This window comes from Calonectris borealis, chromosome 11, assembly GCF_964195595.1.
Source record: "Calonectris borealis chromosome 11, bCalBor7.hap1.2, whole genome shotgun sequence".
In the NCBI taxonomy this organism is placed as follows: domain Eukaryota; kingdom Metazoa; phylum Chordata; class Aves; order Procellariiformes; family Procellariidae; genus Calonectris; species Calonectris borealis.
Genome location: NC_134322.1, coordinates 4,591,574 through 4,619,461, shown reverse-complemented (window position 1 = coordinate 4,619,461; position 27,888 = coordinate 4,591,574). Strand labels below are relative to the sequence as shown.

Sequence of the window (27,888 nt, the reverse complement as noted above, 5' to 3'; positions counted from 1 at the left end):
AAGCTGAAGCAAAGAATTACCCAGCTATTTTCTTTTTTAGCTGTTAAACCTACTGGCTATAACACCCAGCCACACCCTCCACAGAAAGAAAAACCACATGCTGCTGCTGCATTAAACTGAAAACACAAGAAACCAGGAAGGTTTTTAAGAACCCCTGCAGTGTTTCCCTGCCTTTGTATCAGGCACTCATATAGAGCAAATGAACCTTCTTTTTCTGAAGTGTTGGGATCAGCTAATCCTGTATTTTACAAACCAGCATATTGTCTGCTGTGGAATGGGGCCAGGAGCTTTAATCTTTACTGACAACTGTTCCCCCCTCTTTTTTTTTTCTAGGAGGACAGCTGTTAGTTTTGTGGCATACTGCTGCTCCACCCAGTGTCTGCAGACTTTTGACCTACTGAGTTGATAAACATTTAAAACTACTCAGGAGTGCTGCCAGTTTAAAGCTGCATTAGACGTCGCATCCCATTGGTACTGGAATACGGTGTGTGTGTGCGTGTGCCAAAGCAGCAGAAGTGCCCAGTTGGGAACACTAAGAGGCACTTAAATCCTGCCCTATCAAATTTGGATGAACTGCAGAAACTTTTCGGAAGTGTAAATACCAAGCTTTTAAAAGTATTAACTTCTCTTTCCTCCAGGACAGGATACAAACCAAACAAATTCACAAGCTCTGACTTCAGGATTTCCAGTATTTTTCAAATGTGGCTGTCGTCAGGTTGACCCATTGCATCATTTGAGACAGTTTTCATTCCTCTAACAGGAAAAAAAATGTCCCGTTACGACAAGCCAGTTTTCTCTATTTGCCCCCTCATTCAGGTTGTATAGATCTAAGCCTACAGAAACCTTTGAAGGATCCCAGTGACTTTCCCATAGAATTTAGTTTTAATTTCTCCCTCTCATAGTACTTTCCCCAGCAGAGTTATCCCAGTTGTATACCAAGTCTTTCACGGTCAACAGTCTATTTAAAACCACACATTAAAAGCAGATTTTTCTTTCTGGTATCATTAGAAGCCACAGTGATTTAAGTGGAGTAACTAGGATATGTCTGGAGACTAAAGATCCTGTTTCAGTAAGGAAGGCCGGTACTAATGTCTACACTAAGTGGTCTTGCTCCAGCATGTTTGAGGGTGTGTTTTCTTTATTTTCGTCGCTCAAGTTTTTATTGTTAAAAACACTTCCCCTTTTGCTTCTTTGAGTTCTTCAGGAAGAAGATGACTTTAAGTACAAAGTTCGCTTGAAAAAAATAGTAATATGGTAGTAAATATTTATCTATATTTATTATATTTTTACAGTTGCAGACTATAGATGTGCGAAGAGTTGGTCTTCATCTTTTTCTAGATTCAGCATTTGGCTGATTTGTGAAAGTTTCAGTGGAGTGTGTTAACCTCGGAGAAGGCTGGAAATCTGGGAGGGGGAGGTATGTGTATCTCCATGCATAGATATATGTGCATACATAGATATCTTCACAGAAGGGCTGTAACATTTGTTTTTGTATATTAACAGCAGATTTGATGCAAATTTCCACTCACTATCATATTTGTGGGAATCCTTTTTTTGTCAGATCTTGAATAAAGGACAAAGGATGGAAAAAAGGCCCAAAATGTCTGCATGAATTAAAATTTTAATTTTACACTGCAACAGTTTATACAGAATTGGCCCCTCTTGACTTGTTTTGGAATATATAATTTTTGTTAATACAATGTGTTCTTTTTTTTTTACTTTCTATTTCTTAGTTATAAACTACTTGTTGATTTAGCACAGTGTGCCACTCTGTGCAGTAGGTAGTTCCAAGCTGAAATAGATATGAATGAAACAGTTTGTTATAAAAATGGCAAGATAAAGAGACTTATTTGGTAGTATATTAGCATATGTTGTGGTGAGGTGTGCATACTTTGAAGGGAGGAGGCATTAAAATGTTTTCCTTTTGCCAAAGAAGCATTTGTTCCCGCTGCAGGATTCCTGGCATCTCTTCAATAAATAGAGTATCTTAAGAGCTTAAAAGAGTACCATAAAGGCAGTTTTTGAGGGTAGAATTTTTAGGTTGTGCATGTTACTTGTAAAAGCTTTGCTGGTTTTATTGGGTTGGTTTTAGAGAGTTGAATTAGCATTAAGAAATGTAGAACTTAATCCTTCAGGAATGCAAGTATCATCTACTGTTTAAGAATTGTGAAACTTTCTAAAATAAATCCCATTTATTAAATCTGCTTTGCAGTAGGGGAAAGAGCCATGTCCAAGCAGACTTTGTACTATTGGATTTCTGACGCTGTCATTTCACTAATTTGTTTCAATGTTGGTATCCCCAACAGGCCTTCCCACCCGGCGGGGTTTACCGCCGAAGCAGCAAAATGAATCTTCAGCTTTTTTCTTTTCCTTCAGTACTACACAATTGAGATGTAAATTGCCCATGTACAATTATACCTATATCAGAAATGTGCAAGTGTAGTACAGAATCCATTTTTTTAAATGGATGATAAGAGAACTGTGGTAGTGTTATAAATATTGATTTTTTTTTTTTTAATACAATACTTTGATCAGGAATTTTCAGTATTATTTTTACTGTGGCTTCCTCTGTCTTTGAAGGAGATGTTTTGTTGGAAGTTTATTTGTCCTTTTTTTTATAGCAACTTATAGACTTTAAAACACAGTTTGTTTCTGAATTCAGTCTGTAAATGTTATTTTGGAGTTAAGTCTTTTGATCAGCTAAAAGGAATTGGCGTTTGTTTTATTAGCAGTCAGATAGTAAGAGTGGAGCTTGATTTTTTTTTTTTAAATAATTTTTTTTCTTTCTTCTTTCCATAATCTAATTATTTTTTATTGAGTTCATATCAGTCTTTTTATTATTGTCTACAAGTGCATTTCAGGAGAAATTCTAGTCTGTTCTATAAGCAGGATGAATCTTAACTAAGATTTTAATAGATGATATTTCAAGAATGGAATGTTCAATGAATAAATGACTTAAACACGCAATTGAAGCTGAAATGTCATATCCTATTTTTATAAAACAAGGAAGAGGAAAGCCAATATATAGACTGAAAATGCAGCTTAAATTCATGTTTCTCTGATTTTTTTCTTTTTTTTTATATGAACAGTGTTTGTATTCATCTGTATCTTTGGGTGATATTGTTCTAGATTAAAATAACTCCATTCTCACTTGTCCAAATTTTTCGAAAGTTGTTCTACTGTAAGAGTATTTCATAACCAGCTAACATAAGAGCCAGCTATGCAAGTTGCAGAGGGGAGAGGGAGCTTGTTGCTGATTGAACTGTGCATCGCTTGTTTTTCAATAGGAGGTGTCACAGTACTTGGACTTCTCTTTAATGCATTTATTCCTAGGTAATTTTTGATTGCTTGCTCTTGTTCATCAGGTTATTTCACACTGAGATCAATTTTTCTTTGTACTGCAAAAAAGCTGGTTCCAGCAGTTGAAAGAAATGACCATTTTTAAAGTAGATCTTAATTCTTCGCTTAGGGTGGGAGCAGAAGTTTCTGGGTTTTTTTTCTAGACATTATGAAGAGAAAGGTGCAGGACAGAAATGACAGAAGATAAGTCTTTAACCCATTGATATTGTTATAAATGTTTTCTGAGTAAAGGTTAACACCTAATGTGATTAGGGAGCACAGGCACAATTTTTGTTTATGTTGTGGTAACAGGCACTGTGTTAATAAAATTGGGACCCTACTACTTATAGAGATAACTTTTTGTTCTGCCACAAAGGAAACAGAGTAATCTCTGTTTAGAAATACTACTTGAGCCGTTTTACCGTGGACACTGTTACATTTGGAGCACTGTTCTTGGGAACCTTCCTGTTACTCCCCTGGAGGATCAGAAATACAAATGTCCTTTCCTGTGCGAAGAACAAGGTCTAATATCAAGAAGTGCGTATTTTTCTGTTTTGGCTTGATGCTTCTCTTGGGCTCTTATTGAAGTTCATTACAAACCTTCTATTTACTTCGTTGCGGTGAGGTTAAGATCTTACACTGAGCAGAGCGGAGCTGTTTATTGCCAAGTTGGCTTCAATTCTTACATATCGAATTCTGCTGAATCCCTTTTTCTGGAATGAAGGGAGGACACCCGTGTGGTAACAGCGTGTCAGGTTTTACTGACATCACAGCCAAGTTGAAGACTGGAGAGTGACAAATCTTTCGCTAGAGAGGATGACTCTTTTTGAAGGCCACTGCGGCCCCATCAGAGTGCCACTGATAACAGAAGAACTTTTGCCTTGATGTCAGTGGAGGATGGATCAAGTTTTAATTGGTGAGAGAGAAGAATGTGTTTTACCATCTTTGTATTTCTTGCAAAAACTGGGACAATGACACTGAAGTCCATGCCTGCTGCTAGGCAGCCTCTCTATCTGCAGCTGAACTTACGTAATTCCAAGATATTAACTATCTTTGCCTCTTACCTCCCTCTTAATACTACTCATGTTGTTGCAAAATGTTATAGTTAACTTGCGATGGAAGAGGCTGAGTAAATTGAATCCAGAGTTTTTATTACTTTTTGTATTACAGACCTATTTTGTAAGAGACCAAAGGTCTGGTGGAAAGAAATGGCAAGGTTCATGTGAAGTCTTCATTGCTTTTGCTTTTATGTGCCCTTCTTTGGATTACAACTTGAACTTGGATTGCAACTGAGTTCATTCTATGTCTGCTGAAAGCATATGTGTATTGCTTTTTTTGCTCTGTAAAACCAAATGTCACTTAGTGTGAAGGTGAGCTTGCTAGATGTTTTATTTAAAGCTAGTGGTGCAATTTATTGTATGTGCGTGTTAATAAACTATATTTTTGGATAGAATTACAGTCCATTAAAGTTAACTAAATTCTTGCTCCCGGAGCTATTAAGCTATGTTAGAATGTAGCATTTAATTTACATTTTGGTTAATTTGCATAGTAATTAGCTAATAAGTCTCTTGTCCCAAGGCTGAAGAGATGGGGTGAAGACACTTCTTAAAACACTACCAAGCCCAAAACACCACTTCAATTCACTTAATCCCTTTGTCTCAGACAATGTAGTTCACTAGATCTTGCATAATAGGAACAAAACCCATATGGAAACATTACTTTAGACCCTTCTATGGATTGATCAAAAGGAAAATAACTTTCAATAGGGCTGGATTAAGTGCCACCCTGACAGTCCATAGATGTGGCTGTGGTTCATGTATTATTTGCTAAGCAGCATTCAGCAGCTTTTTCCCCCTCATCTAACAGGTATCATAGGAACAAGGTTGCCAAAAATAAGTAGAAATTAAGCATCTGTTTGTCCAGTTATTTCACTCCTTGCTGTGCAGCATTTTGCTTCAGTCAGAGCTGCTACACTGTATCTCTTCTGATGAGTTCGAGTTGGATGCTGTCTGAATTACTGTACATGTATTGGGTGAACACTAGTATATCCATTCTTAAATGAGACTTACGTTGGTCAAGGTGACTCTGAACATCAGTTATAATGCATGCCTTGAAGGGTTTAGATACCATTCAGACTTCCCTGATGCTTGTTTGCTATTAAGTTTACAATGACTTGCCTTTTTAGTATTTTATAAATGACAACATAAATTTTCTTACCCTTGCGATGTAGGTAACCTCTGTTTGCGAGGCAGCAGGAGGAGGATGCAAGTCCCTTAATAAGTGAGATGGAGGGGGAGAACAACCCTTAACCTATAACTTTTACCAACCACTGCTGTGTCCCTTATGAATTAGAAAAAAACAACTGGGAGAGCTTAACATCCTTTTCCTTTGCAATTAAAAGTACTTGGCATAAATGCAAGCTAAGTGGAAACTTCAGTGGCTGAATAATGCTATTGTATGCAGGAAATGAGAGGAGCTGAGATCTCACTTGGAAAGGCACTCGATGTTTTGTGACTTCTAAGCCAAGATTTAGGGCTGTTCTGTGTGGTGACATTTTGAGAACTTGAGAGCCGAATTGAACCACTGCATCTGCATCCCCCAACTTCAGTGATCACTTAATATTACAGTAGAGCCCTCTCTATTCTGCTCTGAAGAATCCTACTGGTATTCCCTGTAGCTGGCTCAGGAGCCTGGGGAGTGGCCATTTATAACTATCAGATTTCTGTCTGCTACTTCAGCAAGAAAGAGAGCAAGAGTTGACCGAATGCTTTCTTTATCTTTTGACATTTTAAATAATAAAACCCTCATAGCAGGCTTTTTCAGCACCCAGTATGCCCTTCAGACATCTCCTGCTCCCAGGCAAAAGACCTTGACACATCTGTGAGAGATCTTGAGTCTCTAGAATGAAAGCAGTTCTGCTGTTGGAGGCGCTGAAGTGATTTGACTTTCTGATGATGCCTTCGAAGTGGCAATCAAGGGCTGATTTCCCAAGTACCCTGATGCTCTTTTGTATGTTCATGAGGAATGCAAATATTGACTGGCTCTTTGTGTCAAAGAAATTTGTCAGTCATGGATGCCTGTTCTGTTGCTAAATGTGACTACAACGGCGGTACGAGGACCAGTGCCTTGAAGGCGTCCTGCTGTCATTTTCTGTGAACCTCATGAAGTTACGAGGTTTAAATTTTTTTCTTCAGATCAATTGAGAAACCTTTCTTGTAATGAAAAATGCAATACTGAGTTTGTTTATTGATTGGTACTATGAGTGTTGTCTAAGTGCACTATTATAACAGCAAATCAAGCTATTCTAGTAAGAAAGCAAAAAACGCATTGTAAAATTCCATTTTGGTGCAGGTAAGGTCCACTGGAAAGCTAACGTTTTGTTTAAGAATGAGAAACAGTTAGGGCATATAATTCATGATAAAATGAAGATGTCTGAAGATGCTGACAACATTGGTTATCTTTTTAAACGTATTTTTTCATAAGACCTAGGCAATGTTCCTTCTAGGGGCAAGTATTAACTAATGGTGGTATTAAACATGCCTCATTCTGCTTTTGTTGATCCACCTTCTGGCTCCTATAATTCTGTAGTTGTAGCTATTACATCAATCTTATTAGGTTTCCTTTATACTTCAGAGTTCTAACCATCGATTTTTATTGTTAAAGCAATTAGAAGAATCAAGCTGAATATTCTTGGGTCAGTTTGTGATAACTGTGATTGCTTCGCTGGCACTGAAGTTTCAAAACAGTCTGAGCATGGACTTGAATTTGGCTGCCTTTACTTTTGCCTTGTCTCTGTTGGCTCTCTAATTTCATTTTGCAAAAAGCCAAATCAATGTAGATGATACATGAAGAGAAGAATTACCAAGAAAAACAGCTTTAACTTTTGTTAGAAAGCCTAGTTTGGAATAGGGCTGGCAAGGTCTCCTATATAAATTCTAGGTAAGTGCTCCTTTTAAAGTAGAATGAAAACCAGTGAGTTGTTCAGGCAGTAGAGCACCCCGTATCTAAAATACCAGGATTAATTATTCTGTATATTCACACCTTACTGTTCCATATCTTTGTTTCTATAAAAACGGAGTAACTGCCACGACAGGGAGTTAGTTTGTATCTTCCATCTTTGTAGAATTAAGATTGATTTTATATTTCTATTGATACATTCATTACTGTCACAGTGTAATCGCTCTTTTGTTTCTCTTCCTGTGTAGTTGCAAATAACAGCCCTTCTTTCCTCTCTCAGTCCTCACTTCTGACCAGAAAATGACGCTCCATTCTCTAGTCAGTACACAAACTCTTGCTGTAGTCCCATTTTCACTAATATTAAAGCAGTGTGTTACCTGCACAGTGACACAGGTTTGTTCTTCGTCAGGCAAAAGCACCTAATCACATTTCTGTAAAATTATCTAGATCACAAATATGCATTCTGTTCTGGCTGCAGATGAATAGAGGATATCTAACTTAAATTAATGGATTCATTTATATTAAATCAGTACTTCATATCAGATTTTTAGATCTAGCAGTATCTAATCCTGGCTCTAAAGCCTCCTTTATGAAACATGGGGGCTCAAATTTCTCCAGTAGCTCTATCTAAACTGTAGCCAAACTTATGTCTGATTCCTGTAAGGATACTTGGGAGAAGGTTTGAATTGTAAACCTTTATTTAATTATCTCCTTTTTCCCTCCTCCCTCAAGGAAGCTCAAATGGTGCAGGAACTGATACCTACTAGCTAGAAATTTCTTTCCAGGTCAGTGCTGAGCCAGTTCCCCTCCCTGCCGTGTCGGGTGGCACGCTGTCCGACATCCCTGCCCAGCTCGCTGCTCTCTGGCCCCAAGCCGCAAAGATGAAAAATATTGATTCCAGTCCATCTCATTGAAGTATTATCATGAGGTGTTCACAGACATGCTGGGACTAGTTTTTTACTTACAGGAACATTTATCCAGGGGGATCTAGTGTGTTATGTAGTAAGAAGCTGCAAGGGGGAGAATGAATTTACTGTTTTCATTTACAGTCAGTAGCCTGAGAGCTTACTGTGGCTTTAGCTATTCTTGATTAATTTCATATGTGGATGCTCCTATTCCAGAATGAAAGTGCCTTGGTATTAAAGAATTTAATTCCTTTAATTTTGTTTGGGATTAAGTACATCCACACACCTGGTATTTACATCTGAGATAACTATTTCTTTATGAATTTACACCCTGCTCTGTTCTGGATCAGATCTCATGTGTAGCTAAATCTTTGTATTCATTTAACAAGAACTGATTTATTATTTAAAATTCTTTCTTTTGGGAAGTACCTGGTTGGAAAATAAAAATTCAGCTTGCAAGGATAAGATGGAGGGGGAATATAAAAATTCTGAAAATAATTGGTTTGGAAGCATTGCATTGGAAAACATTGTTACATGTCAGATCTTATTCTACTGTTTTATTCTGAAACATCTGTCTTTTGACACTTCAAAAAAAATTATTTTAATATAATATTTCAAATTGAGAAATACAGCTTTGAAACACGGCTTGGAATATTTACGTTTTCTGCCATGAAAATGTCTTTTATGTCTCCACCATCACATTTTCTAATGAAAACACAACTGGCAGGAATGGTTTGGACTGACTTTGCTCTGCCCAGGTGTCAACGTAAGAAGATGCACTCGCTCTCTTAGGCAGCCCTCCTTCCTGGATGTGGTCTGAGTTCCCTAGAGACAACCCAAGGCTGCCGTGGGTCTCAGTAACTGCTGTTAGCTCTGTGTCCCTTGGGAGGTTGGTAAGGGAGGAACTGATCAGACGTTTTCCTCTCTGACCTGTCTTCCTCCTCTGGCTCTGAAAAGCACAGTGTCCTCGGGCCTGTGGAGTAGCATGGTGGTGACGGTAACGTGTTCCCCCTTGTTGTCCGTTTCCCACTGTGACTTGCTGCTCTGGAGCAATGCTTTAGTTTAAAGCTTACTGCCTTTTAGCTGCACGGATCTGGTTCAGCTGCCAGAGGGGTCTTGCTGTCAAAGGAAGGATGCGCACTTCCATAGTGCAGCATGTGCACCGTGAATGCATAAGCACAGGGGAGAGCTTTCCTGAAGATGTATTACTAAGCTCTTTAAGATTTAATACTCTCTTGAAGTTCAAACCAGTGTAAGGGAAGGCTTAAGCAGCTTAATGGGTTAAAATGATCCATGACTGTGTCCTTCAGACAGTTTAAAGACCCTGCAGCAACCCAAGCGGGCCACCTGTTCCTCTCCCAGACAAACAGGTTACCCTCCTGACCTTTATTCTGCCACCCTTCAGTTTTGCCTGGCCTGGCTCCATGTGTGGAGTGATTGTTCTGAAGTTTGTCATTGTTTAAAATGCCACTTGCCAGAGTTTAATGTGCACAGCTGCAACCTGAGCCGTCGCCGTGTGTTAATAAGACTAAAACTGTTGGACTGACACCAAAAGATCTGCTTGCACTTGGCATGTCATAAATTAACATCATTCTTACCTGCCAGGGATGATTCACTGCTGGCTCAAAGAATATTTAAACTTTAGAGGATGCCAACAAACTGGGCGGTGGTTTGACCTGCCACGTGGCCCGAGACTGCTGCTTTTCTCTGTGCCTCCGCCTTCCCTCTATTGCAGCGTGTCGGGAAACAGAAGCTCTTTATGGTGTTATGAGAGCTTGTGTTTGTGTGCTGCCCTGGCCCTCCTGCCCCCATCTGCCAAAGGGCTGGCCTGTTTGTGGGGAGATCCTCACTGGCTTTCAAATTCCTAACTGGATTGTTACTGCTGTCTTTGGGAGTGGGGTTAATGCTTGACTAGACTGTAGCCTGTCATTGCAGCAGCTTCAGAAGGCTTTCTTCCCACGAATCCTGCCTACCCTAGGCAGGCAGGGCTGTGACAGCCTCTTAGCATCCCAGAAACTGCATATAAATTTCATGTTAGCGGAGTACACTTGACCAACTAACAGCTCACAGCAGGTGCATTAAGCTGCTGCCCATGCTAGGCAGCGTAGGAGGCGGAAAGGGATGCCCCACGTGGAAATGATGGAGATTGTGTTGCAGGGTTATATGCCAGAGGTTGAACGTGCTCTTCGGAGCCCAGACTCTTGGGCTCCAGCATCACTGCCCAGCAGTGGGGTGCTGGTCTGTCCCGAGGGACTTGCTGAGAGGGGGCCAGTGCTGTTCTCAAGTTTATTCACTTGCTTCCCTGCTGCATCCAGGGAACTGCAGGGTTGGAGCCTGCAGTGCTGCCCTGGGAGCAGGAACGGTCTCTCTGGGCTGTTGCAGGGTAGAGAGAAATGGGAGATGAGTAGGGATGGGAGACAGTTAAAGACGTTTTTGCCCGCCCTTGTTGAAGTCCATGGATGGGGGGAGAAGGTGGATATTTCTGGTGGACTGGGGAGGTATTCGTCTGCCTCCTAATAGAGACCAGGCCTTTTTATAATGACTCGAGATTTCTTTCCTCACACTTTTCCCTCAGGGCTAATGTGTTCCTCATAAAATAATGTGAAGGCATAATGTGCTCCTTCAGTTAAAACTGCTCCGTTGCTTTCCATGGTGTCTGCATTGCCTATTTACCTTGGCTCATCCAAATCATTTGTTAAATACCAAGTTTGTATAAGCAATCCTGTGTGGACTTTGGACCCTTGAAGTCTCGCTATAGACATCAGGAGGGGTAGAAACAGGCCCCATATCTGTCTGAGATGTGTTTGAATCTGGAAATCCAGAGTGTTGTACAGAACAGGGTGTAACCACGATTTGGTTAGGGGTAATTATGGTAGGCAATGCCAACAGCAGGCTGCAGTCCTTCTCATGTTCCCCACCACAACTGCACACAGGCTGGCAATTTAACCCTGATGTAGCTATTTCATTATAGTCATCACTGTATCCACTACCTTTTGTTTTCTGTTCCAGCAGGGGGAAAAAAAAAAATTACAAATGGTCCACTATGTATAGGTAAGAAATGAGGAATCCTGGAAAGGGATCATCCTATTCAGCAGGACAGGCAGGAGACCTGACCCTGCAGCCCCGGCTTACCTAATGACACAGTTCAGGCTGCAGCGTGCTCACCTCCTGCATCAGCACCGCTGAAGCACGTTCGGAGCAGGAGCAGAGGTTAGACAGTGTCTAGGACAAGGACTGCAGCTCTGCTCAGCTTGTAGACACGTGGTGATTGCTGCCTGAGCTGCATAAAGGCTTATGCTCTCTATATTTTATTTTGTGGGTAGTGCGGGTTGTTGGGTTTTATTATTTTCTCTTTATGCAAGGCTAACATGGAGCGTAGCGCTGGTTGCTGGGCAGTGGGGATTGCAGTTGGTAATAAAGGTCTGTTTTCTCACTTTCTCTATTTTTGTCTCTGGGCAGGATGAGGCACATCAGGGGAAAATCTGACTTGAAACAGAAGCTCAATTTTAAGTTGGAGTTAGACAGTCCTGCCGAGAGAGGTTTGCTTACACCACAGCTGTCCGTCATCTCAGGGCACACTGCTGTGACTACTCACGCAATGGCAACCCCTGGGGTTCGGTGCCACTTCTCTCCTGGACAATAGGTCTAAAGTAGGGTACAGTATTACACCAAACCCTGATCCCCTCTTTAGTGTGCGAAGTGGCGTTTTGATGCCTGGGACAGAATGTCTGTCTCGCACAGGTCTTGTGAATGTACTGAAAAGGTGACATATATCCTCCTGTAATGAGGGAATGGTCTTTATCAGGCATTGGAGTCAGGACTCCTGGGTCTTACACCTTTTCTTCCTGTTTCAGGCACCTACAGAAATCCTATGTATCCTTTCAGCACAGCTTCTCTGTGGATGATACCCTGCTGGTGGTCTCTTAGTTGCAGAAGGATTTTTTGCTTGTAAGGAGAATTTTGCAATCGCCAAGTGAAAACTGCTCTTTGGAAGAACTCTGGTTTTGGTACAAACCTCGGAATCTCTCCAGGTGAGTCTGTTTTCAACAAGGTCACCGGATATCCTCACATCTGCTCAGATGAGGAAGATGAGTGAATCCAGCTGAGCCGCACTTTGTGTGTGCCCTCTCTAAAATGAACTGCAGAGCTGATAAATTCTTTACCCCTCGGCCCTGCCAGCTCTGCGAATTGCAGCTTCTTTCAAAGCTCAAGTGAAAAGTGCAGACGCCGGACTGCCACAGCACCGTTGCAAGTGTCAGCTGAGAGACAGGCTGCAACAAGCCTAGACATGTACCGCAGTCGCTGCCCAGTCTGGGAGGGGGGATGCCAACCACGCTGCTCCATGGACAGCACTGGGATGTTTTTTTCTTGTAACTTCCATTTGAGGCAAGGGAGAAACAGTGCTCAGCACTGCTGGAGGTGGGAGGAAGGGCTTGCCCCCTCTGAATTGCTGGTCAGTAGATGTTGCAGCAAAAGTCTGTAGCTGATATTACTGGATTTTGGTTTTTGCTGGTATAAAGAAGATCAGAATCTGGCCTAGGGTGAGGGTGTTTGTGCTTTGGCAGTGGGTGTGAAAGGAGAAACTCCAGAGGGTTGGGCGGCAACATGCTAGTTCTGTTCTCTTCCGTAGATGGCCTTCCGGAGACACGCTGGGTGAGTGGAAAATGTAATGAAATTCCCAGAGCCTCCTGGTGCACTACCAAGGTATTCTTGCCAGCTTTCCAGCCCGAGATGTTGGTGCAGCTGTAGGGGCCAGCTCCGAAGATAGAGCTGATTGCAGATTAACCCCCACCGTGGCAGGAGGATTACTGAGAGAGGTGTTTTCTTCACCTGTGAAATAGCACACACTATAGCCACGGTTGCCTTTGGGGTAAAATGAGCTGAATAAAGGGCTCACAGTAGATCAAGCTCTTTTCAAACTGCCTTTCTTTTTTGAAAGCTCATTTGTTTATTCTGGGTCACAAACTGAGCAGTACAAACAGCAGTAAAAATGTGATGCATCCCAAATTCTAGCTGTGAGGATGGGTTTCATGACCACTGCAGTCTGCACAAGGTCTTTTAGATCCAAACCATCTGTGGGGCTCAGAGTATGCAAACTATTCATGTTGTCTTAAAGATTTACCAGGGAGCAGGGCCTTAATGTGCCAGAATCTGTAAGAAAGCAGAGACCTGCACCACTGACAGTCCTGAGGGTCTTGTTTTAAGCTTCTATTGAATAGATTTATTATTGTCCTGCAGCATTTAGTGATGGAGAAAAAAGCAGGAAGGGGGTTTAACAAGTGTCTCATATGGTTTGTGTTGTCTCTGCTATGCTGAACCTTTCTTTCTGCTCACACAGCAGGGTTTTTCTTTGCCTCTGTTTCCTTTGTGCAGATGGTAGCAATAGGTTTCGTTTCCCCCCCAGCCGTCAAATTAACAGCCTTGGCGAGCTTTCATTTGCTGGCTAGTTTTGGGTGGTGCTGGAGGATTGCTCCACTCAGTATATTTCCAAGACTGGCTTTTTAACCCAAGCTCTATAAAAACAAACTTTTTTTTTTGTTTATTTGTTTGAGAGAAGGGACCTTGGGAAAGCAGATACGAAATTTGCTCTGACTGTATTTTGTCCGCTGAAGGAGTTGGCTTTGTGTTGCATTAGAATAGCAGATTGGCTTCTTGCACAAATCTCCCACAATGGGCTGAATTGGGAAAAGCTGGTGGGCAGAGGTACTGGAAACAATCTTCTGCTGTGTTAAAGCATCCGCAGGAGGGACTAATGAAAACTCTGGCCTCATATCTCCAAACTCCACAGCAAAGCTTTCCAATCCATCTAGTTGCACAGATCAGCTTCAGAATATGATATCCTAAGCTTGTGAATTTGCAACATGATTTTCTCTTCTTTCCCCGGTCACAGTAATCCAATACGATATCAAAGAGCAATTGTAGAATGGCAACCCCTCCCCCATTCTCCAGCGGCACTAGTAGCAATATTTAGCTTACAGAGAAATTAGTGGTCTGAACTGCTCCATTGATATAGATGCTGATGCAAGTGGATTCTAACCAGAAACAGGTGAAGAATTACCATTTTTGTTTTATAAATGTAACAACTCAACCCAAAGGAAGAGATGGGCACTAGGTTTCCTAAACCTTTACAGAGAGCCTATGGGAGGGATGTAAAGTGAGCCAAGTGCTTCTGAGTCCCAGTCCTTGTGCCTTTACTATTCTATATTTTTTATATATATATGTATTTATATATATTTAAAATATATAATAATATAATATAATAATATAATTTTATATTTTATTATATTTATATTATATTTATATTTATATAATATTTTTAATATAGTGTGTGTGTGTATATATATATGTACAACATATACCGTTTATATGCTAAGGGAACCTAGCACAAATTTAAAGTTCTTTCATTGCCTGCCTGCATGTCTTTCTAACTCAAAAAGCTCTGCTCTTGGCATCTTTTTGTAGTACAGCAGCATGTGTGGGCACATCTAGATTGGCAGCTTTGTGCATACTTGGTGCATCTTCACCTTTTGGGGTTTACTTTGTGGCAGAGACCTGTAACATACCAGCGACTGTAGGACCCAGGCTTTTGGCTGTCTATCTCCTCTATCTTGAGGATGTAGTTTGAAATATTCGCTCATCAGGTGTTTCATTTAAACTTCGTTCTACTTGAAAAAGAACCTGTATATCCAACATACTGCCATGCCAGGAACAACAAAAGAGACAGAGCCACTGCTCAGCCTTGCATTTGTTGCTCACGTGTGTTCCAGGACTGTTCTCCTCAAACCTCCTCACTGGTTGTTTTCATCTGTTGCTAGAGCCGTATGTCTCTGAAGGAAGGACCAGCTCTGCCATTTGAACAATCCTCCATCTGCTGCTACTGCTCCGATTACTGTAGCTGTGTGTGAAGTGGCAACGCAGTGACGCCAGGCTTGCAGACACTTCATCAGTCTATCTGTCATTGCTTGTGTGTTTCCAATAACCCGTGCTAGGTGAGGTCATCACAAACTTGCATTTTAGTGCTGGGCTTCAATGGTTTAAGTTTGTTAGGAATAAGACCACTGCCATCGGCAATTAGGCTAGCTAGGATAAAAATTCACTGGGCATTCAGACCCACTATTCTTGGGGAAACAGCAAACTGCTGTTGCTGTGAGTTAGCTCCCAAATGTGGTCTTTACAAGCCTGCCCTCACCATGGGGGATGAGACCATGGACAAAGACTAGTCAGATCTATTCCATAGTTTCAGTTCTCTGTAGGCTAAACCTACACTCTAGGTTTAGTTCCCACCTCCAGCTAGACTTTTATTTCAGTGGAAGCTGTAGTTTGCACAGCTAGCCTCAGATTTCCTGGGGGGGTAAGCAAAAAGGAGTCAGAGACGCTTCTGAAGTTTTCTATCCTTATCAACGTGCAATACTAAGGGTAAAACCAGGCTTCTCATGGAGCATCGGAGAGGCCAGAAGGTCTCTGTTGCTCTGTGTGGGGTTTTATTGAGATGGATGTGGACTGCACAGCCTGGAACACAAATTGATTGTTTTAATTTACAAATTAAAAATAAAACCATGTTTATTTGCATCAGTTGAGGGGTCTTTTTCTCACAGCTGCTTGAAAAGTGAGCTCTAGCTGCCAAGTAAAATAAGGTTTAATGTTCCAACGTGCTCTGGGAAGGGCAGAGCTGGTGATTACTCTGCAGGCAGCAGGACACTAGTAGGTACAACGTATAGAAATCCATGTGAGGCGCAGAACTCGGCTGTGGCTTGTGGCAGGTACGGCACTGAGCTGCAGGAAGGTGTTGCAAAGTGGCAGCCACCTACAGCGAGTAACCCCCGTGCCTGTGTAGGTGAGGAAGCTGTGTCCTCAGGGAGGCTCTTAGGAGCAGTTCTTTCTTGCCACGCACCAGCTGCCAACCCATGTCTGGCATTCCTGTGATGGAAAGCTAGTCGGGAGGCAGCTAGGATCCCTGATTTCCTTATAGTTCTCTCTTGTCAAGCTTTGTGCTCTGGCGAACACTGGAAAACATGCTTGTTATGTAGGGCAGTGGTTTGCTCCTAAAAATTGATGAGGAGAAAACTCCTCTTCCCAGGTCTGCTTTCTCCTTTTGCTGTGTGGACGTGTACAGTCTCTGTGAGGTCTGCGTGGGCTTGGTGTTGGGGACCGCTCTTTGCCTGCGAGATACCCACAAGCCCACAGGGAGGACAGTTGTCAGATGGGGATCTGGTTTTTTTCATCTCTCTTCAATGCTGATGAAGCGGTTTGCAGGGCAGTGATGGCTGGTGTGGTCTCAGCTGTGTTTCATCTGACTCATCTGGTACAGTGGAATAAATGACCAGGATCTAAATGTTGTTTTACTGTGGCTGAATCTGAAAGCCCAAATATCAGTACAAACAGTGTGGTGCTAGGTACCGTATTTATTTACAGACAGAGACTTCCCCTGCCTTTAGGGGATAAATGCAGGAAAAAGAGAGCAGGCAACGCAGCGGAGGCTCAGAGAGGCTGGACTGCTTGACAGCTACATGCAGAGGGTAGAAATTCAAGTCAGATCTTTTGACGCTTACTGTCTTTCCTCTTGTTAATGGCAAGGAAACATGGAGGAGTCTGATAGCCCAGACCACATGGAGACAGTGTCTTCTCAAGCTGCCGGAGGGTCTCAGGCTGGTTGTATTGACTGGACTGAATGGGAGAGGTTGTCTGCAGAGCAGCTTGCAGTTATTACCTGCATCTTGTAGCATGACAAGGCATACGCCTGCTCTGTGTTGGTGCAGCCAGAAGCGTTCTGTTGCTGGCCCTCCTCAGCTCTGGATTGCTTTGTGACCAGAATTTAACAAGGGAGTTTACAATGGCTTTGACACCATTTGGGTAGACGAAGCTGGCTCAAAAAGCATCCACCCACTTGCTAAACAATGCCTCAGGCTCTGAACGCGTTAAACTGTTGCTCTGCTCTGCTGCCTACATGCAGCTTTCCAGGTGGAGTTTGTTTTTAATGTTATTCATCCCCCTTGATGGCTTGGGAGCAGGCTAACTCTGACTCCACCTCCCATCTCTCCTGTCTATAATTTGTATTATAATTTTTTGGGAGCCTGCTTGTTGCAAAGTCTTGCACAGACAAAGAACGGTCTTTGTTTCAGAAAGTGTCTCTGCCCTTTCAATTGGTCAGTGAGCCAAAAACCAGGAGCAAGACTTCAATAAAAAACCAAAGGATACTGTACATATTTGTTGGAAAACTTTGAGTCCAGTTAAGCACTCATCTCACAGGGATGCTAAGATGGCCAGGGTTATTGCAAATTCTATCCCTGTTTTGTTTAAGAATTGGTGATTTGGTGCTGGATTTGACTCACTGGAATTGCAGAGACATGAAATTTTGGAGAAACCTTGATTTAAGTCCAGTTTGATGCGACAGAGATTCCAATTCTGAGTCAAGCTTTAAAAAAAAAAAACAAAAAAAACACCAAAAAAACCCACACCACCCAACAATCATCCCAACAACAACTACTTTCTTTTTTTAACCTGGAGCATATAATCTTCCTTGGAACTCTTCTTAAGCACCAGAAGGGCAAAGAGGTGGATATTGTGAGCTAGCACAATTGGTGGCAAGGATCGTGGTTTTTTAGGCTTTACTAATGCAGATCAACATGTATATATGTTGAAACGTACAGTGAGTAAAGAACCAACAGCTGTCTGCCATACTGCCACAGTTAGCTGGGAAATGGCCCAAACACAGAAAAGGTTTTTTTTTTTTAAAAAAAAAAAAAAAAAGGAGAAAAAAGCTGTCTTCAAGTATGTTTGAAATAAAGAAAAGAACTGATGTGCAAAGTGATGAAGAGATCTTTGAGGATCAAAAGCCTTGATTCAGTTTTGCCAATGGAACAAAACTTTTCATCTTTCTTATGTGGACCTTAAAGTAGGGCAGAAGGGTGTAGTTTTAAAATTATTTCATTTCAAAATTTACTTTGGGCAGGGGGAAAGGGTTCTTTCTGTTTGTTCTTGCTCTTGTTATTCAGTGTCCTTAACAGAAAACGCCAGCCTGGCTCTGAAATGAAGAGCAGGGTCGTTCTATGAACTGGTGGTTCGTTAGTCTCCTTTTGATATGTCAGAACAGTAAGGGACCCTTTTATTTTTTTTCCCCTTTCTAGTAATGTCTGTGTTCTTAAATCCTCATCATGCTGCAGTGGCTGAATCTTTTTCAGAGATTTCCTAAGTGGGTTGTACCAATAACCTTAATCTTGTCCAGACAGAACGTACAGTCAAAGTTAGATGCATAAGGAAGCCAAATCCAAAGGTTTTCAATGCTCCATTGAAAGTAAATCCTACTTCCCAGCTTTGTGTTTATTTGGAGCTGGATGCCCCCCACCAGGGTAAATCTGTGTTTGTTTTCCCTGGTAGCTTCTTGCCAGCAGGGACCATAGAGCAAGTGTAGCCTTGGGAAGGTTCGGTAAGGGAGGCTCCGCAGTGCAAACTGCTGGATTCCAGTACTGCGAGCTCATGAGCCATGTGCCTTTTCTTGGGGAGTGGGTGATGGAAGTAGCAACAGAAGAAGGTGAGAGAGCACCTGCGAGAGCAAAGACAAGAGATTGGGAAGGAGAGGACAAAACTCAGGAATGTCCTTGTCTTTGGGTTTCTGCAGGGCACAGTGGAAGAGCTCCCTCTTCCTGTTTCAGCCTGCTCTAACCATTGCAGAAAAAGAGCTTTCCTTGCAGGCTGGAGTGTTTCAGTGGTCCCAGCATCCACAAGGCAGTATATTTCTTTCAGCAGGGATCTGCATACTGGAGGATCCACAGGACAGCATGGATTTGCTCTATAGGTTCGCCAGACCAGCTCTGCTGCTTCATACACCGCCACTAAACGGTTAGTTTTCAGAGCATTCATGGCTGAGTTGCAGGTTTGTTGGGTTTAATGCCAGAAATCGCCTCGATGGTGGAAGTTGTGTGTTGATCCTGTCTCGTTGCAAAAGAATTGGTGACAGGAGAGAGGTTATGTGTTGCTGTTGCCATTGCAGATACTTTATTAGTAGGCATCTGGTGCCACAGCAGCACAGGTGCTTCCTGTGGCCTGGAGCTAATGTTCTTCGGGTGTGCGGTTTCCCGATCTGTCCTAACTCAGGTCAGATGGTAGGTGTACTTGAACCTATTCAGTAGGGCATTTGTGATATACTGGTTTAAAGCCTGTTCTCTCCTCTAAAATTGAAGTACAAGTCATATTTTGTCACCACATGTGCAGCAGAGATGGCAACTCCCATTTATGCTGTTAAGGGAACCACATCCGTATCCTACACAAACTCTGTCATGCTCTAATGACCTACCAATAGTGGAAACCTGAAAACATCATCAGCAAAAGCTGAAAACTGTATATTCCCATGACAGAGCAACGTTGTCAGTTGCAGGCTGGAAAAGTTTTGCTGGTGACGAAAATTTCTAGCAAGCTGCGGACTGCAAAGTGAATTAATCTGCTTACTTCTTTGATGTGTTTCTAGATTAGCTCTTTCTCTCTGTTCCTAGCGCTCCTATGTCCGTATCAGTGGCAGGAATGGAATGTTACCATTGATACAAGCCTAGTGTAAAAGTTTGTAATCACAAGCGATTTTGCGAGCAATATGATGGGTGAAAAAATTATCTCCTATGGGCTGGTGATCTCCACCCTCTTGGACTTGAAAGCAAGCATACATAAACTTACTGCATAATTTTTATACTGCTCTAACATCATCATAAGCATGTGTTATTTCAGCATGTTATCAATTCTAATACAGTTGTGAGCAGAAGAAAAGAGTAAAGACAGTCCTCGTGCCTGCCTTTGGGGTTGAGGGTTGGAGATTAGATTGTCCATGTATTATGTTCTGACAGTAGCTTCTCTCCTGGTGTTCACGTAAATAGTTATTTTTAGGAAGATCATATATTTCCCAGTAATTGTTTTGAATGCATCCAAGAGCTCACTGATATAAAGCCTGTGATTTATGGGTTCCCGCTACTTTTTAATAGCTGAATTTAAATCCTGGATTCACTGGAGCCATTTGGAAAATTGGGATTATTCCAAGCTGGAGCAAAGGGAGGGAGACTGGTATTTTGCCAAGATCAGCAGTGATTCATTCCCGCATTCATGCTTAGCATCCAGTGAAGGGCAGAAGCTGGGAATGCTGTAAGGAGAGCTAGCAAGAGATTATCATGTTGAAGGTGAATCTGCCCTACTCACTCCCTCTGCTGCTAGATAAGGTCTTTTGAATGAAGAGGACCAAGTTCTGTCATGTTTTTCTTTCATCCCCTCTAAAAGCTGATTTATTCATAGAAGCCCCAAGCCAACTAACTTGCCTCCTGTCTGTAAGGCATAGAGAGAACTGAATATTGGCTGTCCTGAAGAAAATGTCCCTGTAGGGGTGAAGGACTGGAGAACACCTCAGGATAAACATACTTTGGAAATCCCTTACAAAGAGATGTTTTAGTGACTGCTTGGAATGAAGCAATGTCTGTATCAGGTTAGCCCAGCAGTCTCTGGCAGTGTAAGTAGGAGCCCTGAGGGACCTGTAAAGGGACAGGATGGACCCAGCACTCATTGCTGGCACATTCTGTCACGCTCCAGTAATATTTGGCCCCTGGACACCCTGAGTGAGAGGTGATCGCAGAATAAATTAGATTGGTGATAGTATAATTTAGATTAGGTGATAAATCTTGGAGTAATACAAAAAGTGGAAACTTGCTCTGGCCTAAGATTTACTTGGTTTTGCTTAGCCTGAGGACATTTATGCTTTCAGTGCCTGCACCAGGGTTCAGACTTCATCTCCTAGGACAAACAGCTAGACAAATAGTCACTAATGCATGGGCATGAGGAATGAAAGGGGCTGTCTGTCCATCTAGGAGCCCGTCCTCGCTCTGTCCCTCCCTTGTCGGTGCAGCTCGCAGGGGCTGTGCTCCAGCTGCACGTCCAGTAGCCGCAGCCGTGCTTATGGGGAGAGCGAAGTTTTTACAGCAGGGCAGCTGAAATACTTCTTAGTTGTGAGTCCCTTGGGAACTGTCTTTCCTCAGAGAGATCTGTCCTCCTTGTCCTCGGGCCAGCTGACAGCGCAGGAAAATTTCTCATCGTGTTTCAGTTCTCCCAGCCCTGGGAGAGAAGCGCAGGGAGATGGTAAAGCAAATGGAGCCAAGTATCCCAGCGTGGTTCAGTCTTAGCAGAAAGGAAAGGACTTTTTTTACCTCTTTTGCAGAGCAGGGGCACAGCCAAAACAGTGTTTTCTTCTTTTCCTGACATGATCATCCCTGTTGCGTACGTTTGAAATATAATAATTCTGAGAGCACTGCTGTCGTGATCAGGAGGCAAAAATAAGGAAATTTATATTTGCGGATAAGAGACAGTAATAAACCCCTGAATTTCCAAACACATAGAGGAGCATTGACTTCTAAATACCAGAAATTCTAAGCCCTTACCTTGCTAATTCATGTGGCATTTGGAGGGGCTGTGGACTTTTATTTCATCCTGGTATTTGTGGTATTTCCTGCCATTAGTATAGGAAAACCCTTGTGTGGTAAATGCCGGCTTTTTCCTCCGTTGGTGGCAGCCACTGAGACTTGGGTTCATGAAAGGCAAACCATCCATTTCAATACTGAAGGATCTCAGAGGTACCTGGGAAGGAAAATCTCATCGGGGTTGAATAAGGATTTTGGTACTGTGATTGAGTGCCAGCTGAATGGCTCTGAGCAGAATAAATCTGGTCTTGAGATCCAAGAGTCGGGGGTTTAAAATTCATTGGGTGGTTTCAGAAGCTGTAGCTTGGAAATACTATTGATAGTAATTTTATCACAACCTCTTAAAAGTAATCTGCTTATAAAGGTTTCAGGTACAAGTGTTGGCCCCGAGTCAGTAACCCAGCCTTCAGAAATTGCTGTTTTTATTGCAGATTAAACTGTAGATTGGGCCGTTTAGATTTGTAATGGAAAAATATTAGCCAACGTACTTTCTTCCCCTCCACCCTCTATCATCAGGGCATATATCAAATTGCACTATCTGGCAGGGAGTTCCAAATGTTACTTGAGATGAGAGAGGAATGCAAGCAATGTCAGCAGAAAACAGCTGAGTAGCGGTTAAATTTCTTTGGCCTGAACCTGCTCCACAGGGAAAAAGAAATGCAACAACTGGACTTGTTTCGTTTCACCCCAGCACAAACCATCCTTTGGAAACAGATGATGTTTGTGAGCAGAAGCTGGGGTTTTGGGATGCTGCTAGGTGGACAAATCCTGCTCTGCTGTAGACATGGCAGGTCGAGCTCAACAGGGCCAGCACTGGCTATGATCCCTCAGTGGACCTTGCAGGCACTGGCTATTACTGTTCCCTTGTGCAGCTGCAGCCTGTTCCTTTAGAGGGGCAGCTTTAGGTTGCATCTCTATGCCCTGTTAAACTTTTTATCTACATTGGCTTTAAAGATAAAAGCCTTAAGAGCTGGCTCAAGTGAACTTGCCCAGTGCTGCAAAAGAGCAGTGGAGGTGCGTGCAAGGATACGGTTAGCTGAGAAGTTGGACTGAATTAAATGGTACCCTTAATCCCCTTGATACTGGCAGAGTCAAGTTAAAAGGTCTTCCCCGCTTGGGGTGAAGGCTTTGCACGTGTAGATGCTGGTTCACTTAAGGGCAACACTGTCTCTGCAGTGAGAGAGCCCTCTTCTCTGCTGGCATTTGCTTTATTGCTGAGGGGAGAAGTCACTTCTGCAGTGTCTCATGTCACAGGCTGGGGGTGTGTGTTGAATTTTTGGTCCGTGGAGGCTTTTAAAATAACAATGGAGCCAGCAAATGGCTAGAAACAGAATGGCTGAACAGAAGAAGAAAACTAAAGTAAATATAGCCCTTGTTTTTCTTCTGCCAGTCAGTCTACAGCGTCATCTGAGTTCTTTGCCTTGCACCCCCCATTTTAGCTGGATTTCGCCTGGTTATTCACATACCAGAGATCCACATTTTTCTTCTCATCCTCACAGCTGTTGCAAGCAACAGGAGATTGCAGTCCCCTGATGTGATCCTTCTTGGGATTTGGGGTCCTTCTTGGGATCTTTCTTGTCTGACTGGGGTTTAGGGCCCCTTCCCTTGCTGTGTTCTTTAGTTTTCCCCATTTCCTGCCTCTGGATCACTCTGATGGGACAGCTTGGTCTCCTCTAGGACGAAAACCCAAGTGAGCAAGGGAACAGAAGCTGGCCTTTCTCTGATCCCTCCCCAGCTTTGTTAAGGCTCCCAGAGGGAGATTTTCAGCAACAGCTACACAACAGTCCTACTTAGATACCCGAGTCAGATTTTTTTTCTAGCCCCTGATCTTTAGGGTTGTCTCTAGCCTAAACCAGTGTCCGCGCTTCACAAATGTTTTGTATTGAAATATTTTCCAGGTGCATTGCCCAAAGTGATCAGGTACTTGGGCCTAATTCCCATTGACTTCAGTAAGAATTACGCAACTATCATTGCAGAAAGTGTGGACAGGTGTTAAGGTCAATTTTGGGAGATTTTGTAATTGAATGCAAGAGGAGCAAAACAGACCTAAGGAAGACATGGCTTCTGCAATCCTACTTCTATTGCAGTCATAGGAAAGTCCCAGATTAATTTCAATAAAAGAAGAAATAAAGTATAAATCAGGAAATCAGAGGAAAGTGAGAGAACTTGCCCATGCGTTTATTTTTCTGAGGGGTATGGAATAGTTTCATAAACTGAGGAAATATTCCTGATAGTAGAGATCTTCATTCTACACTAGAAATAGTGTGGCTGAATATTTTTGTATGTAAAATTAAATTCTTCAAAAAATTGTACGAATAGTTTTTCATAAGTGACAGCAGGAATGACACTATTGTATTGAAAAAAGTATATTCAAGATCCTAAACAAAATCCTATTTAGTGCTCTGAATATTTTGTCTTTGAATGTATTTCCCCTCTTCCTCAACCCAGTTGTTGGTGCGCTAGTTATATTGCCTAGTACGGCCTTCTAAAACAGATATATTTTTATTTGCATGCAAATTGGTAGGAGGCAGCTTGCCTGTAAATACTGTGCTAATCATTACAAGTTCCATGGTTCATCAGGACTCTGATGCCTAATTGGCTGCGGGATTGCCTGTAACTCTCGATAGCCTGATTCAGAGCAATAGGAATTGTCGAATCTACATAATAAAGCGAGTGTGATGAAAGGTGAGCGCACACCTACTTTATATGTGTGTTATCATTCTCATCAAGGTCAAAGCATTTTTTTTCCTTCCAGATATACATATTCATAGAGCCTGTGCACCACTAATGAGTCGGAAGATTAAATGGTTGTGGATTAAGAACAAACCCTACTGTTCTCCTAATTAGATTGAAAGTTACTTAGTTCATCTGATTAGAATTCTGAATTCAAACCAGCTAATGCACTGGCACAGCTCTCCTTAGCTTATTGCAAAATCTGAGCATAAGAGTCACTGGAACAGATTAACAGTCCGTTTCATCCAGTCCCCCCAAATCTCAGAGAGGCCAATGCCGCCTCCGAAGGATGCCTGGATTCCCCCCCCAAATCTCCACTGGGGGAGATTGACCCAGGGCAGAGGGGCCGTGCTGCCAGGGTTAGCTAGCACACAAGATCTCCAGCCAGGATCAATTTCATGTCAGATTTTTTTAATATTCTAGCAGGGACATTACTTCTAGTCCCTGGTAATAGGCACATTACCTAAGGTACTGAGATAAGTCCTTGCTCTTGCAACTGCCATGCATTAAAATGTCTGTCTTTTCAACACATACTAAGGTATATAATTAGCAGCCATGACTCAAAGCAGTCCTTGCCCTAAGACCCAAGTGTCACCGCTCTTCCCCTAAGCTTGGAAGCAGTTGTACTGGTCCCAGGGCTTTGAAAGGGCTGCAGCATCGTCAGGCTTAGAAAACCTTGGGAGACAACTGGCCAGGTCTAACAATAGGTGTGAGTCAGTCGCTTTGCAGTTAGGTGATTTGATTTCCTGTTGCTCTGCTGTCTGGGCTGCTTGTTTTGGGGAACAAATCCTTATTAATGCTTTATCTATAACATCCTCGCTTCCACCGAAAGGATCCCTCTGTGCATTATTTTCCTGACTTGTGCTGTGTATCACTTCCTCCTGCTCCCCAGCCGCGCAGCTGCTCCGGCTCCAGCTGCCTGCGCGAGGAGTTTTGGCAGAGCTCCTTAATGAATGCAGCTCCAAGATGCTTGGCTTAACTTCATGGCACCCATGAACATTTGTCCTTTCCCTCTCATCTTCTGAATTGCCGAAGTGTTCAGTATTTGGGCTTTAGATCCTTCCTGGTCTTATTCAGGTGTAGAAAAGGGGAGAAGGGAGGGTGTCAGAGAGTCTGTTTAAATATAAAGAAAAAAGTTAATGGTTTGGGGCTACGTTGTCCTAGTTCATTCGTTCTTTTTTTTTTTTGTGCATGCGTTTATTTTAACTTTTCTGTTTGAAGGGTGGGAAGGGACCACAGGGTCTGACCTGTGTATTTAACGAAAAGAGAGCACTGAATGAGAGAATTTCAAGAAGTTTTCACAGGTGTATTAAAATAGCACAGGATTCCTGTTTCCTTAATGAAAACGGGAGCAATGTGTATCTTTCCACAACAGATATGAAACAAAGAGAACTAAGAAATGTGTTGGCATTCAAAAGAGCAGGAAAGTAACACTGTTCCTGTCGCTGTTAGAAGGTTAAAATCCTGCCTGGCAGCCTATAAACTATTTAAACGATCCTACAGAAATTCCACTTACTGAATCATCTTTGGGATTTATAGCTAAATCCTTCACCCCAATTGAAGACCCAATGTACTCACCACCCTGCCCGAAAATACACCTTAATGAGGGGAAATTGTAAAACTGGACTGGGAAAAAAAGCCTTCTTCAGCAAAGAGAGGTCCTTGCTGCAGTCCTCGCTTCACATGGCCATTGAGATGATGGCAGCTGTGCTGCTGTGATCATATGTGACCTAGATTTTCCTCACAGTAGTCCTGTGCTCTCCCTGATCTTGTGTAGGCCTGAATGAATTGAATAGAAACATTTCTGGATGCTTTCAGAGAGCAGTGATATCCTTTTCTTTTCCTCTCTCTTTTTCTTCAAACCACAGCATCTGTTCCCCTTGTGGTTTTCTCCCTTTGCTCTCACGCAGTGGTTGTGAAAGAGGACGGGGCTGGCGTAGCTTTCATTTGGGTAATGGTGGATGGGGAAATCGGGGCAGGTGCGATTCCTCCTCGGTGTACTGCGACACAGCGGAGTGTAAAACTCCAGTCCGTGGATTTTAGCACTGAATGCGTACAAAGGAGGATAGGAGGGCTGTTGGGAAGATCGAGGGGTGAGACTTACAGCATCAGGAAGCCCTGAGTTTCTGCCCTGACCATGGGTCTGTGCCTGGTATCAACGCTGTTAGGTACCATTCATATTAAGCTCTCCTGCCTGGGCTCAGAAATTACCCTAGTGCAAGCTCCTAATTCTCTGTGGGAGAAGAGCTGGAGAGACTCAGCTCCTGAGTGCGTGCCCAAGCTCTTGTTAATGCTGTTTGGCTGGATTAGGTGTGGGCAGGAGTAAGCTGGTTACATGACAGCACCCAGCAGAAAGTCCGAGACCATCCCTGGCTGCCGGTATGGAGGCTGCCGGTCCTCTGACCCGCTCTCCTCCTGAACGTAGCTTTTGACTTCTCACTTCCCAGCTCTGACACCAATACTATCTGTGTACATGAACAAAAATCACTCCATTTGAGGGTCTTGGTTAAGGTACTTGGAGGAAACGAGGCAGATCTGGTTTGATTTCCCTAGGGGGGACAGCAAGGCCTTGCAGCAAAAAAGGCTGAAGCAATCTGTAGGGCAGACTGCTAGTATTTCCTTCCTTCCTTCCATGCAGATCCTGCCGAGTCTGTTGAAAATTCAAGTTCATAGGTTCGGATGCAAATTTTTTTAAACTTAAACCAAGCAACTAGCACTTACAGAGTCCAGTGGAGACTTTTAGATACTGTTCTGATAGGAACAAAAATAAGCACTTACTCTCTGCCTCAGTTCATATGTAGAATAAATTGTGATGATCCCATCATCTGCTTTGCAGAAGGCTGTGAGGATGACTTCTCTTTAGTGCTGTCTTCAGTTACAGAGCTATTCTGACAGTGGCGAGTGAGTGTTACAGGTGGTGGGTGGGGGTTCCTTCCGAAATTTTTATATAACTCCAATATTATCTGTTCCTGTGATTGACTTGACACATGAATTCAAAACAGTTGGAGCTTCTCTCCCACTCTGGTGTAGCAAACTCGATGTGAAAATGACACTTCCCCCTGGGAGCTGATAGTTTGCTGTTCGGTGCATGGTGTTGGGTTCCTTTGTTCGCTGAACGTAGCACTTGGCAAGTGGTTTTTGCCACTTCAGGGTTGTCAGTTCTGTCTGCTAAAGGCCAAGATAAAGCTTCACAAAAAGCCTTTCACTCCAAACAAATCTTCTCTGTAATGTACTGACTCAATGACAAAGGAACCAAGAGCTTAGAGGTGGTTTGGATTTTTTTCCGCCCCAAAGTGTGCACTCTTTCCTTGTCATGCTTATTTTAATGTGGTATTTCCTACCCTGCTGTAAACACCAGGGTGGTTTTTGTCTTGTGACTCGGCAGTGCTTTGCCATGACATTCCTTTCATAACGCGTTGCTGATAGCACTAGATGTGCTGCTGGCTGCTTCCAAGGCTTATCAGAGGGTTTGTACCAAGAGCACTTAGATAATCCCATGAGGGGATGCATTAGCA

The 27,888-nt window shown here is 42.7% G+C and overlaps 1 protein-coding gene across 2 annotated transcripts in view; it reads left to right on the top strand.

The window, feature by feature from the left end:
* LRRC28 (leucine rich repeat containing 28) overlaps positions 1-27,888 on the top strand; it is an 89,542-nt gene that overhangs the window by 49,666 nt on the left and 11,988 nt on the right. Inside the window, exons 10-13 of one of the 2 annotated variants that reach the window (XM_075159839.1) lie at positions 334-6,513; positions 11,661-11,856; positions 12,056-14,247; positions 15,017-19,037. In XM_075159839.1, the coding sequence (XP_075015940.1) occupies positions 334-406 (73 nt within the window). In that variant the 3' untranslated portion in view covers positions 407-6,513; positions 11,661-11,856; positions 12,056-14,247; positions 15,017-19,037. The remainder of the gene's footprint in view (positions 1-333; positions 6,514-11,660; positions 11,857-12,055; positions 14,248-15,016; positions 19,038-27,888) is intronic. The other variant, XM_075159840.1, reaches the window with a different exon arrangement.